This window comes from Capricornis sumatraensis, chromosome 9, assembly GCF_032405125.1.
Source record: "Capricornis sumatraensis isolate serow.1 chromosome 9, serow.2, whole genome shotgun sequence".
Lineage (NCBI taxonomy): Eukaryota > Metazoa > Chordata > Mammalia > Artiodactyla > Bovidae > Capricornis > Capricornis sumatraensis.
The window spans coordinates 109,601,888-109,622,513 of record NC_091077.1 but is presented as its reverse complement, the minus strand read 5'-3'; the positions used below and the strand labels follow the sequence as shown (position 1 = coordinate 109,622,513).

Genomic DNA, 20,626 nt, shown 5'->3' with positions numbered 1-20,626 from the left:
TGCGTGTCTCTGTGTGTCTGTCTGTGTCTCTGTGTGAGTGTGTCTCTGTATGTGTGTCTGTGTGTCTCTGTGTGTCTGTGTGTCTGTCTCTGTGTGTCTGTGTGTGTGTCTGTGTGTGTGTCTGTGTGCGTGTCTCCGTGTGTCTGTGTCTGTCTGTGTGTGTGTGTGTCTCTGTATGTGTGTCTGTGTGTCTCTGTGTGTCTGTGTGTCTGTGTCTGTGTGTGTGTCTCTGTGTGTCTGTCTCTATGTGTCTGTGTGTGTGTGTCTGTGTCTGTTTGTGTCTCTGTATGTGTGTGTGTGTGTCCGTGTCTCTGTGTGTCTCTGTGTGTCTGTGTGCATGTCTCTGTGTGTCTGTGTGTCTCTGTGTGTGTGTGTCTCTGTATGTGTGTGTGTGTCTGTGTCTCTGTGTGTCTGTGTGTGTCTGTGTGCATGTCTCTGTGTGTCTGTGTCTGTATGTGTGTCTGTGTGTCTCTGTGTGTGTGTCTCTGTATGTGTGTCTGTGTCTGTGGCTCTGTGTGTCTCTGTGTGTCTGTGTGTGTGTCTGTGTGTCTGTGTGTTTCTGTCTCTGTGTGTCTCTGTGTGTCTGTCTGTATGTGTGTCTGTGTGTCTCTGTGTGTGTCTGTGTGTGTCTCTGTGTGTCTGTGTCTGGGTGTGTGTGTCTGTGTGTGTATGTCTCTGTGTGTGTGTCTCTCCGTCTGTGTGTTTCTGTGTCTGTGTGTCTGTGTGTGTGTCTGTGTGCGTGTCTGTTTGTGTGTGTGTCTGTGTGTCTCTGTGTGTGTGTGTCTCTGTATGTGTGTCTGTGTGTGTGTCTGTTTATCTCTGTGTCTGTGTGTCTCTGTGTGTCTGTGTGTCTCTGTATGTGTGTCTGTGTGTGTCTCTGTGTGTCTGTGTGCGTGTCTCTGTGTGTCTTTGTGTGTGTGTGTCTCTGTATGTGTGTGTGTGTGTGTCTCTGTGTGTCTGTGTGCGTGTCTCTGTGTGTCTGTCTGTTTGTGTGTCTGTGTGTCTCTGTGTGTTTCTCTGTATGTGTGTTTGTCTCCGTGTGACTGTGTGTGTCTCTGTGTGTCTGTGTGTGTCTGTATGCGTGTCTCTGTGTGTCTGTGTCTGTGTTTCTCTGTGTGTGTCTCTGTATATGTGTCTGTGTGTGTCTCTGTGCGTGTCTCTATGTGTGTCTGTGTGTCTGTGTGTGTTCGTGTCTCTGTGTGTCTGTGTGCGTGTCTCTGTGTGTCTGTGTCTGTCTGTGTGTGTGTCTGTGTGTCTCTGTGTGTGTGTGTCTCTGTATGTGTGTCTGTGTGTGTCTGTGTGTGTGTCTGTATGTGTGTCTCTGTCTGTGTGTGTCTCTGTGTGTCTGTGTGCGTGTCTCTGTGTGTCTGTGTCTGTCTGTGTGTGTGTCTGTGTGTCTCTGTGTGTGTGTGTCTCTGTATGTGTGTCTGTGTGTGTCTCTGTGTGTCTGTGTGTGTGTCTGTATGTGTGTCTCTGTGTGTCTGTGTCTGTGTCTGTGTGTGTGTGTCTCTGTATATGTGTCTGTGTGTCTGTGTGTGTCTCTGTGTGTCTGTGTGCGTGTCTCTCTGTGTGTCTGTGTGTGTGTGTGTGTCCGTGTCTCTGTGTGTCTGTGTGCGTGTCTCTGTGTGTCTGTGTCTGTCTGTGTGTCTCTGTGTGTGTGTGTCTCTGTATGTGTGTCTGTGTGTGTGTCTCTGTGTGTCTGTGTCTGTGTGTGTGTGTCTCTGTGTGTGTCTCTGTATATGTGTCTGTGTGTGTCTCTGTGTGTCTCTGTGCGTGTCTCTATGTGTGTCTGTGTGTCTGTGTGTGTTCGTGTCTCTATGTGTCTGTGCGTGTCTCTGTGTGTCTGTGTCTGTCTGTGTGTGTGTGTGTGTGTCTCTGTGTGTCTCTGTGTGTCTGTGTGTGTGTCTGTATGTGTGTCTCTGTGTGTCTGTGTCTGTGTGTGTGTGTGTCTCTGTGTGTGTGTCTCTGTATATGTGTGTGTGTCTCTGTGTCTCCGTGTCTGTGTGCGTGTCTCTATGTGTGTCTGCGTGTGTGTGTCCGTGTCTCTGTGTGTCTGTGTGCGTGTCTCCGTGTGTCTGTGTCTGTCTGTGTGTCTCTGTGTGTGTGTGTCTCTGTATGTGTGTCTGTGTGTGTCTCTGTTTGTCTGTGTCTGTGTGTGTGTGTCTCTGTGTGTGTCTCTGTATATGTGTCTGTGTGTGTCTCTGTGCGTGTCTCTATGTGTGTCTGTGTGTCTGTGTGTGTTCGTGTCTCTATGTGTCTGTGTGCGTGTCTCTGTGTGTCTGTGTCTGTCTGTGTGTGTCTGTGTGTCTCTGTGTGTGTGTGTCTCTGTGTGTCTCTGTGTGTCTGTGTGTCTGTATGTGTGTCTCTGTGTGTCTGTGTCTGTGTGTGTGTGTGTCTCTGTATATGTGTGTGTGTGTGTCTGTGTCTCCGTGTCTGTGTGCGTGTCTCTATGTGTGTCTGCGTGTGTGTCCGTGTCTCTGTGTCTGTGTGCGTGTCTCTGTGTGTCTGTGTCTGTCTGTGTGTGTCTGTGTGTCTCTGTGTGTGTGTGTCTCTGTATGTGTCTCTGTGTGTCTCTGTGTGTCTGTGTGTGTGTATCTGTGTGTGTGTGGTGGAGAGGAAGGAGCAGGGAGGATGAAAGGACAGCACAGACCACCCAGAGTCATGCCAGGGGGGGGGTCCGTGCACCGTGGAGCAGAGGGGAGCCCCGTCCCCAGTGAGGCCGCCCCCTGAGTCCTGCGCAGGGCGCGCACTGCAGACGCGCAGGAAGAGGCAGGGAGAGCAGGGGAGAGGCCGCGGCCACGGACCGGGAAGAGGGAGGGGGCGGCTTGGCCCGGGGCATCTCGATGGGGCGGACAGACGGGAGGACACAGAGACGCTCAACAGAGGGGGCGCGACGGCGACGTGGCGATATCTTCGCATCGCACACGCACACGCTGCCTCTCTTCAGACCTTGCTGGAAAGGTCATGACCTTAGGAAACCTGTTTTCCCAGCACACAGATGGTAAGATGAGAAAAGAGCCCTGGAGAAGGGGTCCGGAAATCTGGACCCTTTCTTTCGAGCAATGCCTTTCTGCTGGGAAGCTGTGCATCACTTCTCTGCGCTTGAGCAAACTCATCCTTAAAATTCAAGGAAGATTAAATGAGTCCTGAGATCCTTGGAGATCTAAACTTCTATGATTCAGAAGTCAATTTTTCATCATTTCTGTGTGGTTTCTCTCTAGAACAGGGTTCCCCAGTCTCCGGGCTGTGGACTAGTACGTCCTATCCTATCAGCAGCTGTATTCAATTAGAAATAAAGCACAGAATAAATGTGATCTGCTTAAATCATTCTGAAACTAGCCTCCCTACCCCCAGTCCACGGAAAAATTGTCTTCTATAAAGTTGGTCCCTGGTGCCAAAAAGATTGAGGATGACAGCTCTAAAGGATTGATGGTAAAGGCTTCAATGGCACCTCAGTATCTTCTTTATTTTAGAACCGGTGGGCCAGCACCCCAGAGGATAGGCCAGCGCCCCACCTGTCCTGAATGCAAATAAACTCCAGTATTACCAGAGGTGAGAAGTCAGTGAAACAAACAAAAAGCCGAACAAAACACACAATGTGACTCATGTATGGGAGTCATGCGGGATAGGACTCGTGTTACCATCAGGGTATTTTAATAAGTTTGAACATTTAAAGAAATAACGTTGCTTTATTCAAAGCATAACTAACCTAAGTGACAGCAAGCCATTTAAAAAAGAATTCATCTGTGTATATTATGTTTGGAGTCACCCAGCACAGCTGTCTTCTTAGCTTCATAGCTTACAGGTTCTGTACTAGATGATAAGAACTCATTAATTAACAAGCAGTAATTTGTAATTTGTGATAATTCAGCTAGAGATGAATCAAACATATCTTTTTTCATTATCTACAAGGAAAATTAGTATGCATTGTTTTCTTAAAAATACTATATAATTAAAAAGAAATAAGCTACTAAGAGGGATTAATTTTCTAAATGGCACTGCCCATTAATTAGTTAAAAAAATGAATGTAAGGGATTTTATTTCATTTTGTTTCAGTCACACTTACCAAATCCTTGGCATTCAGAGATACTTCATCCCACCAGGGGGAGATAAAGTAATATTCACAATTCAGAATTCTCCTGAACATGAATTGATCGCCTCTCTCATCATAGAATGGTTCAAATCCACAAAGTCTAGGACAAAAGATACAAGATAAAATGTATCTTGTAAAATGTACCTTTAAAAGCCTAAGTGTATGTCACCAATTTTTTGCAGAAATTCAATATTGCCCTTTTTCACAGCTTCCTGTGATGAATGTACGTCTGCTAAGCTTAAGTGTGTAATTGCCTTGTTATAATTCATTTATGATTATATAAATATACAATCATGTCTTCAGGGAAGTAAAAATAGATTAAAAAAATCAATGTAAGATTTCTACAAAAAGTTATAATCATTAATAATTATGATACAAAGCAACAATAATATTACAATAACACTATTACAAGCATTATGCTATAGTGCTATTTCCACGTGTTTTTTTCCACCAGGAATTGAGAGAGCAGATTGGAGTTCCAATTTATCATAAAATGGAAAAGTTAGGATTTTGAGAATAAAAAGGTTAAAAGGTGCAAAGAAAAGTTGTTAGTCGTTTTTGTTCAGTCCTTTTCACTGAATTCTTCCATAGGGATGAAAAAAGTACTGGGTTTCCATCCCACTCCAGTTTGGGTCTCAGAGTGAACACAGACAGGAGCCTACACGGCGGCGGGGAACGGCCTTCTGAACTGACTTCAGCGGGCGACGCAGCCCAGAGGACCGTCGCCAGGCACGCGAGCCTCACTTCTGCACATCGCAAAGACATCTCACTATGATCATCGTCACCTTCCAGCACGGTCACATAAAAATGTGAGAGGAAAGAAACAGAACCACCCTTCGCATAAAAAAGAGAGACAGGCAAAGTGAGCTGCTGGTGGGACCACCAAGCCTCTGCTTACAGGTCAGGGGAGGTTCTAAATCACTAAAGACCAAAAGGGAACTGTTAAAAAAAAAAAAAAAAAGTCCTTGCCAGGGCGTGTGTTTCACGTGACAAAGAATGAAGGAAAAAGAATGAACACAGTAAGAAACATTTCCCCAAGTCCTTCCATCAAACTGACCCGGCTGCTGCAGAGCGTGAAACAGTCCAGCGGATCCGGGCGCAGCAGGTGTGTAAGAGGAAGCAGTTTCTCCTGCTCTTTGGCTCAGGGACCATCCTGCTCGACGGTCCTGGTTTCTTTCAAATATTGCAGAGCCAGCCGGGTAAAGCCGAGGCTCAGGAGCACCGAGGCCGGGCTGGGCGCCCCCCGCCCCGTGCCCTGCGGGGCCCCCGGGGAGACGCAGCTTCAGCAGAGGAGGGCACACGGCACACCCCGCCCGGTGGCCGCCTCCATCAGACACGACCACCCACTGGGGGCCCCCCAAGGAAGACGAGGCTCCAGCAGAGAAGGGGGCACACGGCCACACTGCGCCTGCAGCCCAGCCTCCTGCAGACAGACACGGCCGCTGCGGGGCCCCAGAGAGACGGGGCTCCAGCAAAGGGAACAGGGAGGCGGGCACGCGGCCACACCGCGCCCGGCGGCCTCGCCCATCAGAGGCGGCCGCCGCCCGCGGGTCCAGGGAAAGCCGCCAACCGTCCAGGCTTAGCTGAGGAACCTCGCACGTTCCGTCTTCCGGAATTTGAGGGGACAATGACAGCTGTGCAAGTGGGGCACTCAGACGCCTTCCTGTCATCCTGGACAACCTGCGCAAGCTGGTTAGGTCATTAGCCTGGAGGGTGGGGCCGGGAGGCGCAGACGCGCAGCCGCAGGCGAGCGCGCTCGGGGCACAGGGGAGAACCCGACGCTGCGGGGCGGGCGGCGTGTGAGCAGGGCGCTCGGAGCCACGGACAGGACGCAGCGCTGAAAGCTGCAGGCGACCGTGAATCTCCGATGTTATCTGATTCTGACCCGAACACCACAGTAACTGCTTCTGTCTATAGGGGTAAAGGGCTTAGGTTTAGAAGGTAGAAGGAGCAGAATTCTTCTGAAAAACAACAGAACGGCCTTCATGTCCAAGCCACTGTCATCCTTAGAAATAGCGCGGTCATAGCACAAAACAGCCGGGTAGAACTTTTAATAATAATAAAGGAGGTACATGAACCCAGCGGCACAATCCATTGTAGAGAATGTTCCAATGAGCCTTGCCTAGTAGACTTCATCAATCATTAACGGACTGCAGATTAAATAAAAAGTCCCTAGGCTCAGGGGCTGACAGAAGTCGGACCAGAACTAAAGGATATTAGCCGTGAGCGGCACTGTTAGCTGCTACCACTTACTCAGCCAGCAACTTTCAACTAATGGGCTTAAGTGAACTATGGGAAAGAAACCTGATAGAGTTTTAAATTATTTTCAGGGTTATAATAAGATGCTTCTCCAATAGTCACATTTTTTTCTCTTCACTTTCCCATGTTAGTGACATGGGAGTGTTATTCATTCCATATTTCAGGTTTCCAGGGCAAATGTTATTAAATTTCCTACCTCAATCTTTCTGAGTTATCACATATCCTTAATTCTTCAACCCCTTTCATCACATTTCAGTAAGAAACTCTACTTGGGTGGGCACGTTTCCATTTTAGGGGCAAACAGGAAGCAGTATTTGTAGTTCAGTTTTGCAATGAACATCGCTAAGCATAATATGTCACGCACACAATTCAGGAGCAACCTTCTTCCACAGCACAATAGTGATCTTAAATGTAAGCTGAAGGAATTCTATGATGTGACCTTATGAATTCATTACTAATGAATTAAGCAATAAGTGTGGAAAACAAATTACCTGAAAGTTTGCACCTTCATGAGAAAAAACATGGTTCCCTAGCTCTCTATATTCTTTTCAAGCTTTACTACATCCTGGAAACGCAGGGAAGTGATCACTGAAAGTATCTTTTGACATTACATAATAGCAGATGACTGTTTTATGGTGTGCTTGTTAAACCTTTTTATGGTTGCTACTGACCAACAAATAAACAGGTGAACTCAAGAGTTTGCTAACATGCTTGGAAGTCTACCCTGGTTGCCCTCTTCCTAGCCCATATTACCTAGACACTGCACTTTCTAAGATCACTATTAAATTAGCCAAACCGAACCTCTTCCTACTATGGACTGAACTGTGTTCTCCCCGATCAGGACGTTAAGGCCCTGAGCCCTGTGTAATGGCATCTGGAGATGAGGGCTCTGGCAGTTAAGAGAGTTCGATGAGGCCACAAGGATGAGACCTCGTGCTGTGATCAGTGCAGTGCACTCACGGAAGAGGGACCGCAGAACGTGCTTCCTCCTCCTGCCTCGGTGGATACAGGGAAAAGGCCGCTGTCTGCAACCAGGAAGACGGCTCTTGGCAGGATCTGAGCTACCAGCGCCTTTGGCCTCCAGACTCCAGGGCTCCACGTTTGTAGTTCTGTAGCACCCAGCCTCTGTGGTTTGTTATAGAAGCCTGAGCTGCCTAATTCACTTTCTTTCACACCCTTCAAAATCTCTTTACAGATTTGAATAATACAGGTTCCAACAATTAACTTGGGCTTCCCAGGTGGTGCAGTAGTAAAGAATCCACCTGTCAAAGCAGGAGACGCAAGAGATGTGGGTTCCATCCCTGGGTTGGGAAGATCCCCTGGAGAAGGAAAGGGCAACTTCACTCCAGTATTCTTTCCTGGAGAATCCCACAGACAGAGGAGCCTGGTGGGCTACAGTTCATGGGGTCACAAGGAGTCGGACAAGGCAGAGTGCACAGGACACACGCACCACAATTGACTCTGCAGCGCCTTCTAGCGACGGCCAAATCCACTTGTTTTGATATAAGTGGTCCACTGGAGAAGGGAATGGCAAGCCACTTCAGTATTCTTGCCTTGAGAACCCCATGAACAATATGAAAAGGCAAGATGATAGGATACCGACAGAGGAACTCCCCAGGTCAGTAGGTGCCCAATATGCTACTGGAGATCAGTGGAAAAATAACTCCAGAAAGAATGAAGGGATGGAGCCAAAGCAAAAACAATACCCAGTTGTGGATGTGACTGGTGATAGAAGCAAGGTCCGATGCTGTAAAGAGCAATATTGTATAGGAACCTGGAATGTCAGGTCCATGAATTAAGGCAAATTGGAAGTGGTCCAACAAGAGATGGCAAGGGTGAATATCGACATTCTAGGAATCAGCGAACTAAAATGGACTGGAATGGGTGAATTTAACTCAGATGACCATTATATCTACTACTGCGGGCAGGAATCCCTCAGAAGAAATGGAGTAGCCATCATGGTCAACAAAAGAGTCCATAATGCAGTACCCGGATGCAATCTCAAAAACGACAGAATGATCTCTGTTCATCTCCAAGGCAAACCATTCAATATCACAGTTATCCAAGTCTTACGCCCCAACCAGTAACACTGAAGAAGCTGAAGTTGAATGGTCCTATGAAGACCTACAAGACCTTTTAGAACTAACACCCAAAAAAGATGTCCTTTTCATTATAGGGGACTGGAATGCAAAAGTAGGAAGTCAAGAAACACTTAGAGTAACAGGCAAATTTGGCCTTGGAATACGGAATGAAGCAAGGCAAAGACTAATAGAATTTTGCCAAGAAAAAGCACTGGTCATAGCAAACACCCTCTTCCAACAACACAAAAGAAGACTCTACACATGGACATCACCAGATGGTCAACAATGAAATCAGATTGATTATATTCTTTGCAGCCAAAGATGGAGAAGCTCTATACAGTCAGCAAAAACAAGACCAGGAGCTGACTGTGGCTCAGATCATGAACTCCTTATTACCAAATTCAGACTGAAATTGAAGAAAGCAGGGAAAACCGCTAGACCATTCAGGTATGATCTAAATCAAATCCCTTGATTATACAGTGGAAGTGAGAAATAGATTTAAGAACCTAGATCTGATAGATAGAGTGCCTGATGAACTATGGAATGAGGTTCGTGACATTGTACAGGAGACAGGGATCAAGACTATCCCCATGGAAAAGAAATGCAAAAAAGCAAAATGGCTGTCTGGGGAAGCCTTACAAATAGCTGTGAAAAGAAGAGAAGTGAAAAGCCAAGGCGAAACGGAAAGATATAAGCATCTGAATGCAGAGTTCCAAAGAATAGCAAGAAGAGATAAGAAAGCCTTCTTCAGCAATCAATACAAAGAAATAGAGGAAAACAACAGAATGGGAAAGACTGGAGATCTCTTGAAGAAAATTAGAGATACCAAGGGAACATTTCATGCAAAGATGGGCTCGATAAAGGACAGAAATGGTATGGACCTAACAGAGGCAGAAGATATTAAGAAGAGGTGGCAAGAATACACGGAAGAACTGTACAAAAAAGATCTTCACGACCCAGATAATCACGATGGTGTGATCACTCATCTAGAGCCAGACATCCTGGAATGTGAAGTCAAGGGGGCCTTAGGAAGGATCACTATGAACAAAGCTAGTGGAGCTGATGGAATTCCAGTGGAGCTATTTCAAATCCTGGAAGATGATGCTGTGAAAGTGCTGCACTCAATATGCCAGCACATTTGGAAAACTCAGCAGTGGCCACAGGACTGGAAAAGCTCCGTTTTCATTCCAATTCCAAAGAAAGGTAATGCCAAAGAATGCTCAAACTACTGCACAATTGCACTCATCTCACACGCTAGTAAAGTAATGCTCAAAATTCTCCAAGCCAGGCTTCAGCAGTATGTGAACCGTGAACTCCCTGATGTTCAAGCTGGTTTTAGAAAAGGCAGAGGAACCAGAGATCAAATTGCCAACATCCCCAGGATCATGGAAAAAGCAAAAGAGTTCCAGAAAAACATCCATTTCTGCTTTATTGACTATGCCAAAGCCTTTGACTGTGTGGATCACAATAAACTGTGGAAAATTCTGAAAGAGATGGGAATACCAGACCACCTGACCTGCCTTTTGAGAAATCTGTATTCAGGCCAGGAAGCAACAGTTCGAACTGGACATGGAACAACAGACTGCTTCCAAATAGGAAAAGTACGTCAAGGCTGTATATTGTCACCCTGCTTATTTAACTTCTATGCAGAGTACATCATGAGAAATGCTGGACTGGAAGAAACACAAGCTGGAATCAAGACTGCCGGGAGAAATATCAATAACCTCAGATATGCAGATGACACCACCCTTATGGCAGAAAGTGAAGAGGAGCTAAAAAAAGCCTCTTGATGAAAGTGAAAGAGGAGAGTGAAAAAGTTGGCTTAAAGCTCAACGTTCAGAAAATGAAGATCATGGCACCTGGTCCCATCACTTCATGGGAAATAGATGGGGAAACAGTGGAAACAGTGTCAGACTTTATTTTGGGGGGCTCCAAAATCACTGCAGATGGTGACTGCAGCCATGAAATTAAAAGATGCTTACTCCTTGGAAGGAAAGTTATGACCAACCTAGATAGCATATTCAGAAACAGAGACATTACTTTGCTGACTAAGGTCCGTCTAGTCAAGGCTATGGTTTTTCCTGTGGTCATGTATGGATGTGAGAGTTGGACTGTGAAGAAGGCTGAGCGCTGAAGAATTGATGCTTTTGAACTGTGGTGTTGGAGAAGACTCTTGAGAGTCCCTTGGACTGCAAGGAGATCCAACCAGTCCATTCTGAAGGAGATCAACCCTGGGATTTCTTTGGAAGGAGTGATGCTAAAGCTGAAACTCCAGTACTTTGGCCACCTCATGTGAAGAGTTGACTCATTGGAAAAGACTCTGATGCTGGGAGAGATTGTGGGCAGGAGGAGAAGGGGACGACAGAGGATGAGATGGCTGGATGGCATCATGGACTCGATGGACATGAGTCTGAGTGAACTCCGAGAGTTGGTGATGGACAGGGACGCCTGGAGTGCTGCGATTCATGGGGTCGCAAAGAGTCGGACATGATTCCGCGACTGAACTGAAACTGAACTTGGAGCTCAATGAGGTTTGCTTTTGCAGCTGTTCCACAGGCAACCTTCCTCGACAGACACTCTCCTATCACTCTAGACTATTTCCTTCATATTTGTCTGCAATTCCATCATCTCTTTGGCAGACTGAAACCTGTTGTTTATTAGTAGACAGGAGCTTAGAAATGGAGCTGGAGATACCAGAGAGTGAAAGATAACACCCTCCCACGCCTCAGAAGTTTTCTCTGAGTTCTGGGTATTTTACTAAAGGTCCTTTGCCGGGAGCCAGTGTGAGGAACTCCGCCTATGGCAAAGGTCATGAGGAAGGAGGCTTCGGCATACACAAAGGCATGATCAAGCCTCAGGAAACCCCCTGTTCCCGAGCATCTACCCCCAGAACCAGAGTCTGCCTCCTTTACTGTTTCATGCTCTCACCTACACCTCTGACTTTACGGCGGGCTGACCCCCATTACCTCTCTCGGAGAAAGAGTTAGCTTACAGCTCCAAGTCAATAAAAATTCCTGAGCGTGACAAGAGTGTTTCAACTTACGAACTCCTCTGAAGGTTATCTAGCCTGCCTGTATAGGTTCATGTGATTGTTTACAGCCTCCCAATCGTGAGAGGCACGAGATATTTTAGACTTACTAAAGGCAGATTCTTTTGGGGAGTTGGAAATTGTCAGTATAGTGGGTTGGTTAGGAATTATATTGGTGAAGGGTTTTTCATTTGTTGTGCCAATCATTACTGCTAATTCCCTGCCCTGGGTGTGACAAGGGTGTCTCAGGTCAAACCTCTCTGCAGGCAGACTAGCTTGTGTGACAGGATTATCCATACTCAGCACATGATTGTTTACTACCTCTCAACCATAAACAGCACAGAGAGCTTGGAGTATTTTGAAAGTCTTCATTAGCATAGGGCTTTTCTCATTGTTGAGTCAATGATTGCCGCCAGGCCTCCATATCCTTAGGCACCTGGGAATATATTAATCAATGTATTTGGAATACAGAAAAGGAAATATAGTAGTTTTTGATATTAGCAATACTAGACTTTTTGAGTTAATGAATTTTCTCTTTTGTAACAGATCACTAAACTTTGTTATAAATCACTGTGTCCTTGCTAGGCAAAAATGTAACTTTTTCACTATCTTAAGACTAAATAGATCTTAAGGGGAACACTGGTGAAGGGTTTTCATTTGTTGGGCTGATGTTTGCTGCTAAATCTCCATATTCCCTGCCCTTCTAATGAATATAACTAGCATATAGGAGAAGTAAGTATTAACCTTTAAGATTAATCATGTTAACCTTGGGTTAAATAAATTCCTTTCTTGATTGTAACCCACTACACCCTCACCCTATAGGAACGAAACTTTATTTGGAGGGTGGTGCCTGGCTTAAGAAAAAACACCCTTGGAAAAAATAAGTTTTTTGGTTATCAGAAAGAAAGGATCATAAAATGTCAGCAGGCCTCATGGCTAGAAGATGATGTAAAACCCCTAAAACCTTTTTTTATACATTTATGTGAAGCACCTGATTTTGATAAAGGTCAGGACTGCTGACCCCTGCGTGACTCTGTATTCATCCCTATGTATAACAAAAGGTATATAAGCAAACCTAAAAAATAAAGAAATGGGATCAGTTTCTGGAAAGACTGATTCCCCTGTGTCGTTTCTTTCTTGCTCCCCGTTTTTCTGGCTGAATTGCCATCTGGAGGGTGGGTGCTCACCATGTTTACTTACTTGCCCCGGCTTTCAAGCCCACGTGAGAAGGAGCCCAAGGAGGGGCACCTTCCGATATTCAAGTGGCACTGGTGGCCCAACGTAGGTGGTGCAAATTCCTTGTCTTGGAATTTTATTGGTATCCCACGTAAACCAAGTTATTCAGAATCTTTTTCTCTCCTACTGTTTTTTGGCCAAATTCCCATCTGGTACGTGGGTACTCACCAAGCCTACTAATTTTGCCTGGGCTTCTAAGATCAGACCGGGGAGGCCTCAGTGTCTCCTCTCCTTCGGGAGAACGGAAAGACACCAGTGGCCTACATAGGTGGTGATTGGTATTCCATGTAAACCAAGTTATTCAGCCTCTTTTTCTCTGCTAATTTTCTAATCCCTCTCTATCTGTAATTAAATAAGTTTTTCCCTAGGACGCCAATTCCATCCCCACCTTCGAATTACCCTGGATCCACCGGGGCTGGACCCCAGCAGTCCTTGAGAACTTAACACATACAGGAAATAAAACTGGTAGTCAAAATGCCTTTAAAACATTCCTGATAAGACATATATAGGTTTGGGATTGCTTCAGAGGTTAAAGAACCATTTGTCCCTTAAAAAGGAATAATACTCTTATCATTTGGATGACATGCGCATAAGTAAAACAAGAGCAAGTTTAATAGGTGATTTCATGCCCATTAATATCATCAAATAATGAATTGTTCCCATGTCTGTGATACACCACATAATATAATGAGACACCCCGAAGCCCTAGACAGAAGTTCTTACCCCAAGAAAACTACAAAACATGATGCTCGTTTTCTGAAAATTCTTTGATTAACTACTCTTAGTACATCATCAGTTTAGTTCAGTCGCTCAGTCATGTCCGACTCTTTGCAACCCCATGAATCACAGCACACCAGGCCTCCTTGTACATCACCAACTCCCAGAGTTCACTCAGACTCACGTCCATCAGGTCCGTGATGCCATCCAGCCATCTCATCCTCTGTCGTCCCCTTCTCCTCCTGCCCACAATCTCTCCCAGCATCAGAGTCTTTTCCAATGAGTCAACTCTTCGCATGAGGTGGCCAAAGTACCGGAGTTTCAGCTTCAGCATCATTCCTTCCAAAGAAATCCCAGGGCTGATCTCCTTCAGAATGGACTGGTTGGATCTCCTTGCAGTCCAAGGGACTCTCAAGAGTCTTCTCCAACACCACAGTTCAAAAGCATCAATTCTTCAGCGCTCAGCCTTCTTCACAGTCCAACTCTCACATCCATACATGACTACTGGAAAAACCATAGCTTTGACTAGACGGACCTTTGTTGACAAAGTATTGTCTCTGCTTCTGAATATGCTATCTAGGTTGGTCATAACTTTCCTTCCAAGGAGTAAGCGTCTTTTAATTTCATGGCTGCAGTCACCATCTGCAGTGATTTTGGAGCCCAGAAAATAAAGTCTGACACTGTTTCCACTGCTTTCCCATCTATTTCCCATGAAGTGATGGGACCAGATGCCATGATCTTAGTTTTCTGAACGTTGAGCTTTAAGCCAGCTTTTTCACTCTCCACTTTCACTTTCATCAAGAGGCTCTTTAGTTCCTCTTCACTTTCTGCCATAAGGGTGGTGTCATCTGTATATCTGAGGTTATTGCTATTTCTCCCGGCAATCTTGATTCCAGCTTGTGTTTCTTCCAGCCCAGCGTTTCTCACGATGTAGTACATCATAAAGAACCACAAACAGTTAAAAGGGATCTTGCTTTTTTTATGAGTACTGTAAGTACTTGGGCTTCCCAGGTGATGCTAGTGGTAAAGAAACTGCCTGAAAAAGCAGGAGTCATAAGAGACACAGGTTCGATCCCGGGGTTGGGAAGATCCCCTGGAGAAGGCATGGCAACCCACTCCAGTGTTCTTGCCTGGAGAATCCCATGGACAGAGGAGCCTGGTGTGCTACAGTCTATGGGGTCAAAAAGACTTGGACAGGCCTGAGCAACTTAGCATGCATGCACACATAAGTAACTAGAAGACACTATAGCAAAGGAAAGAGTGTGCTTAGAGATCGCTTCTATTCACTTACAAGATGTAGGTGATTATCCCCACAGACCACATGTCCACCTCGGGTCCATAGGCGCAGCCTCTAAGGATTTCAGGTGCTGCAGAAAAAGTGAAAACTGTATTAGAGTTTAAATTCAGTATTCACATTTTAGTAACAAGCAATGGAGAAGAAATCAACAGAAACTTCAGAACAGGTTTAGAACCAATGTTCTCTCCTCAAACCGAAGTATGAGGCTACAAATTCTTATGACAATTTTAGTGGAAAAGATTATATTCTGTGTTTGGGATACATAAAAATAAACTTACTAACTTTAATATTCTACATCAGAACATCATGATACTTTTCAAATCAGATAGCTGTACCTGTACTACAAAGGGAGCTTTGCACACAGAAAAGAAAGAAATGAAAGGTCGGCATAGAAGAGGCAAGACGCACAGTCAGGCCGCCTGAGGCCTGAGGTCTCCGGGAGCCTGTGTTTCCGACCGCGTGTAGGGCAGGGGCAGGGCGGACGGCGACAGGGCTGCACAGTCCACCGCTGGAGGGCGGACAAGAGCCGGCGCAGGTCTCGGCGCTGAGAAGCACCCGCGCAGCAGAGCGCGGCTGTCCGCGGTGCCTGGGGATTAAGGGCGGAGAGAGGGCTTCCCTGCCCGCAGCCAGGCCGCTGCTCTGGCCTGACACGCAGGTCTTCTCCGCCCCGCAGCGGCCCACAGCGCAGACCCAGCTGTGAGACGGAGGCTGACTGGGTCCACGGCTTGCCCCGAGGCCTGGAGGTGGTTTGCTGGCCCACTAATAACGCAAGACACGGAGCAGGGAGAGCTCTGCTCTCTCTGCCGAAGCAGGGCGCAGGTCTACGCCCCAGAGCAGCCGTTTTCTATTCTGAACAGACGTGCTGGGGGGGTCCGCGGGGCCCCCCGGGGAGGAAGCGGAGTGCTGAGTGTCCCCGAGGGCGGCCCTGGGTCAGGGCTCCGCACTCCTTCCCTCGGGGCGGGGCAGCGGGGGAGCCGGAGCCGCGTCCACGCGGCCTGGGGATGTCAGGACTGGAGGACACGTCAAGGGGAGCCCCTAAGCTGTCCTCAGGGGACCCCAAGTTACAGAGAGGACACCGCGGCCTCCCTCTGACGTCTTCCCGCTCCGTTTTCTTCTCTCAGGATACCCTCCCTCCTGTGGAAACTGTCACAGGTGAAGGGCACGTGGAGTGGGCCTGCGTCCTCACGCTCCGCGCGGCAGTTCAGCGGGACGCACGCTTTGAGGATCGGGCTCCGGGCTCCACGGGCGTCTATTCCTAGAACAGTTTCCTTTTTAGACTTAATTAACATAATTAAGAAAAATGCGCGCTCAAAGCCAGTACCACCCTCTCAGCCAGGCTCGCGTGCATCCCCAGAGCCATCTGGACCTCACAGACCGTCTTTCTGGGGCCCAAGGGCCTCTGCACTGACCTCCCACTCGCAAACGCCTTGCTCAGCGTCGGGCAGAGGGGCCTGAGGTGAGGCTGCAGCTTTCAGAAGGGCCACCTCCGCTGGGGGCTGAAGGCGCACACATCTGGCACAGTCAGAGCCTCGTACCCTCCCCAGGCCAAGTCCCACACCAGGGAAGCATCAACAATCCCTTACTGACATTTAAACACACACATGAGACGCTGAGAGTCTCATATTTTCTGGGTCTTGGTTTTTACCTCCAGTAAATGAACTGCACTAGCTAATTTCCAGGCTTCATCTGGGTTTCATATGCTGTCATCCAAGTGAAGGAAGAATTGTTGAGGGTCCAGGCAAGAAAAGAGGACGGGTGCTCCCCCTGTGTGCCTGCTTCAGGACCCCCCCTGGAGAGCCACTGCGCCTGCCGCCTGCGGGCACCCACCCCCAGCTCCGGGGGGGGTCCTCACCCCAGCCTGCATGCGGAGGCGCCTGCGGAGGCCAGCGGGCTGTCTTAAAGGTCCAGGGCTTCCCCTGACTTTGATCCTTGTAGCTCCCAAGTCAAGGGACCCAAAGGAAGGGAATACTATGAAACAAAGTCCTTTTTGAAACCATGTTACAGGGTTTTAGTTGGTTCTACCCGATGTGGCAATATTTGACCTCCCTTCCCATCACTGGGTGCAACCTTACTTCCCAGAGGCAATTTATTTCCTTGGAAGGCATTATGCTGCAAGATGAGTAAACTGGTGGGATGAAAGCTAGACTTCCCACAGTGAGGTTGACTGAGACAAATGGAATATAGAATGTGTTTGTCCTCCATAATAAATTTCTCTTAAAAAGAAATTTTAAAATGGATTTATTATATTCACTATCATAATATAAAATTTGGATGAAATCAGCCTAAATACCTAGACACAATTAGATATTAATACACAGTAACCTTTAAATATTTATGATCACTAGTTAATAGGAATCAGAGCCAGCAGAACACATTCTTGTAATCTATGTGAACCCTTTCCAAGCGCCAAAAGGCTTTCTAGAATAAACTTCAGTCTCTGGCACATCAGTGTTTCAAGTCTCCCATGTATCACATGTCCTGGAGGGTAATTCTACATATTTATGATTTTCTTAAGAGTCAGAAATAGTTGACTACTTCCAATTCAGTTCAAGAAAAGGTATCAACCAGTCCACCTTTTAATGCTATTCATACAGACACTCCTGGATGTCCTTCATATATTTTCTTATCTCATTATCAAAACAAACAAACAAGTAAACAAGCAAAATGCAGGGGCAGGGGAATGAAAACATTCAAGGTGTACTACAGTGGTTTTTTTTACATGTATTTTAAATGATTTAGAATTTCTTTCAGAAATAGTTAATAATCATTCATTGATTTTCCTGGCTGTCTTCTAAGTAGAGTCAAGTTTTCTGCTACTTCCTAAAGTTACCATCATTCATGTTATTGCTCATTAAACACTAAATGCTACAGAACTCCCAGGAAACCTGACAGTCTAATATCTAGAGATTGAAGGTACATATAAAGATTGGAATTAATTCATTTTAGTAAATAAAATCACTGTAACTGGAAATGGTTCTAAAATAAGCAAGATTAGGTATAGCCTGTGATATATTGACTGATGCTAGGTTTTCCTTCTCCTAAAGCCCTAAGAGAAAAATAGAGGGATAATTTGGATGACTGACTAACTTTTTGTGGGGGGGCTCCAAAATCACTGCAGATGGTGACTGTAGCCATGAAATTAAAAGACACTTGCTCCTTGGAAGAAAAGCTATGACAAACCTAGACAGTGTATTAAAAATCAGAGACATCACTTTGCCAACAAAGGTCTGTCTAGCCAAAGCTATGATTTTTCCAGTAGTCATGTATGGATGAGAGAGTTGGACTATAAAGAAAGCTGAGTGCCGAAGAATTGATGTTTTTGAACTGTGATGTTGGAGAAGACTCTTCTTGCAAGTCCCTTGGACTGCAAGGAGATCCAACCAGCCCATCCTAAAGGAAATCAGTCCTGAATATCCATTGGAAGGACTGATGTTGAAGCTGAAACTCCAATCCTTTGGCCACCTGATGAGAAGAGATCATTTGAATCCTCATTTGAAAAGACCCTGATTCTGGAAATGATTGAAGGCAGGAGGAGAAGGGGATGACAGAGGATAAGATGGTTGGATAGCATCACCAACTCAATGGACATGAGTTTGGGTAAACTCCATGAATTGGTGATGGTCATAAAGAGTCAGATGCAACTGAGCGACTGAACTGAACTGAACTGACTGAACCTTCGTTTTGTTGAACCTTCATTTTGTTGGTGCCCTAGATGAGCGTGATCCCTTCCTACCTACGGAGTTAAAACCACAGAGAGGTATTCTTTATCGGAAGGCTTTTTCAAACTGTTAACTGTTTTTGAGAAAGCTCAATCCAAGGGAGACCAGGCGAAGGAAATCAACAGATTTCTTCACTCACTCATTCAACTGATGATGAACTGCATTTGTTAAGCACATGCCATGTGACAAGTGCTGTGGGTAGTGCTGGGGTATGACAGGGCGTCACAGAAAACAAGTCTCCACTACCACAGAAAAAAACACACGAAGAAACACAGAGTGCTTGGAGGGAGTGTCTATAACAGAGGGTTGACCTGGTCAGAAAGATCAAGAAAGGTATTCAGAGAAAGTGAAATTTAAACAGATGTGAAAGATCTAGAGAAACCATTCAATATCACAGTTATCCAAGTCTATGCACCAACTAGTAATGGTGAAGAAGCTGACGTTGAACAGTTCTATGAAGACCTACAAGACCTTTTAGAACTAACACCCAAAAAAGATGTCCTTTTCATTATAGGGGACTGGAATGCAAAAGTAGGAAGTCAAGAAACACCTGGAGTAACAGGCAAATTTGACCTTGGAATGCAGAATGAAGCAAAGACTAATAGAGTTTTGCCAAGAAAAAGCACTGGTCACAGCAAAAACCCTCTTCCAACAACACAAAAGAAGACTCTACACATGGACATCACCAGATGGTCAACACCGAAATCAGATTGATTATATTCTCTGCAGCCAAAGATGGAGAAGCTCTATACAGTCAACAAAAACAAGACCAGGAGCTGACTGTGGCTCAGATCATGAACTCCTTATTACCAAATTCAGACTCAAATTGAAGAAAGCAGGGAAAACCGCTTGACCATTCAGGTATGATCTAAATCAAATCCCTTGATTATACAGTGGAAGTGAGAAATAGATTTAAGAACCTAGATCTGATAGATAGAGTGCCTGATGAACTATGGAATGAGGTTCGTGACATTGTACAGGAGACAGGGATCAAGACCATCCCCATGGAAAAGAAATGCAAAAAAGCTAAATGGCTGTCTGGGGAAGCCTTACAAATAGCTGTGAAAAGAAGAGAAGTGAAAAGCCAAGGCGAAACGGAAAGATATAAGCATCTGAATGCAGAGTTCCAAAGAACAGCAAGAAGAGATAAGAAAGCCTTCTTCAGCGATCAATGCAAAGAAATAGAGGAAAACAACAGAATGGGAAAGACTGGAGATCTCTTAAAGAAAATTAGAGATACCAAGGGAACATTTCATGCAAAGATGGGCTCGATAAAGGACAGAAATGGTATGGACCTAACAGAGGCAGAAGATATTAAGAAGAGGTGGCAAGAATACACGGAAGAACTGTACAAAAAAGATCTTCACGACCCAGATAATCACGATGGTGTGATCACTCACCTAGAGCCAGACATCCTGGAATGCAAAGTCAAGTGGACCTTATGAAGGATCACTATGAACAAAGCTAGTGGAGGTGATGGAATTCCAGTGGAGCTATTTCAAATCCTGGAAGATGATGCTGTGAAAGTGCTGCACTCAATATGCCAGCACATTTGGAAAACTCAGCAGTGGCCACAGGACTGGAAAAGCTCCGTTTTCATTCCAATTCCAAAGAAAGGCAATGCCAAAGAATGCTCAAACTACTGCACAATTGCACTCATCTCACATGCTAGTAAAGTGATGCTCAAAATCCTCCAAGCCAGGCTTCAGCAGTATGTGAACCGTGAACTCCCTGATGTTCAAGCTTGTTTTAGAAAAGGCAGAGGAACCAGAGATCAAATTGCCAACATCCCCAGGATCATGGAAAAAGCAAGAGAGTTCCAGAAAAACATCCATTTCTGCTTTATTGACTATGCCAAAGCCTTTGACTCTGTGGATCACAATAAACTGTGGAAAATTCTGAAAGAGATGGGAATAGCAGACCACCTGACCTGCCTTTTGAGAAATCTGTATTCAGGCCAGGAAGCAACAGTTCAAACTGGACATGGGACAACAGACTGCTTCCAAATAGGAAAAGGAGTACGTCAAGGCTCTATATTGTCACCCTGATTGTTTAACTTCTATGCAGAGTACATCATGAGAAACGCTGGACTGGAAGAAACACAAGCCGGAATCAAGATTGCCGGGAGAAATATCAATCACCTCAGATATGCAGATGACACCACCCTTATGGCAGAAAGTGAAGAGGAACTAAAAA

General features: G+C 45.7%; 1 protein-coding gene across 1 annotated transcript in view; it reads right to left on the bottom strand.

Annotated features, from left to right (window-relative positions):
• Positions 1-20,626, bottom strand: part of CAMK4 (calcium/calmodulin dependent protein kinase IV) — a 270,014-nt gene that overhangs the window by 8,595 nt on the left and 240,793 nt on the right. The window contains exons 8-9 of the mRNA XM_068981356.1: positions 14,706-14,781; positions 4,067-4,193 (exon numbers count right to left, since the gene is read on the bottom strand). Of these exons, the coding sequence (XP_068837457.1) occupies positions 4,067-4,193; positions 14,706-14,781 (203 nt within the window). The remainder of the gene's footprint in view (positions 1-4,066; positions 4,194-14,705; positions 14,782-20,626) is intronic.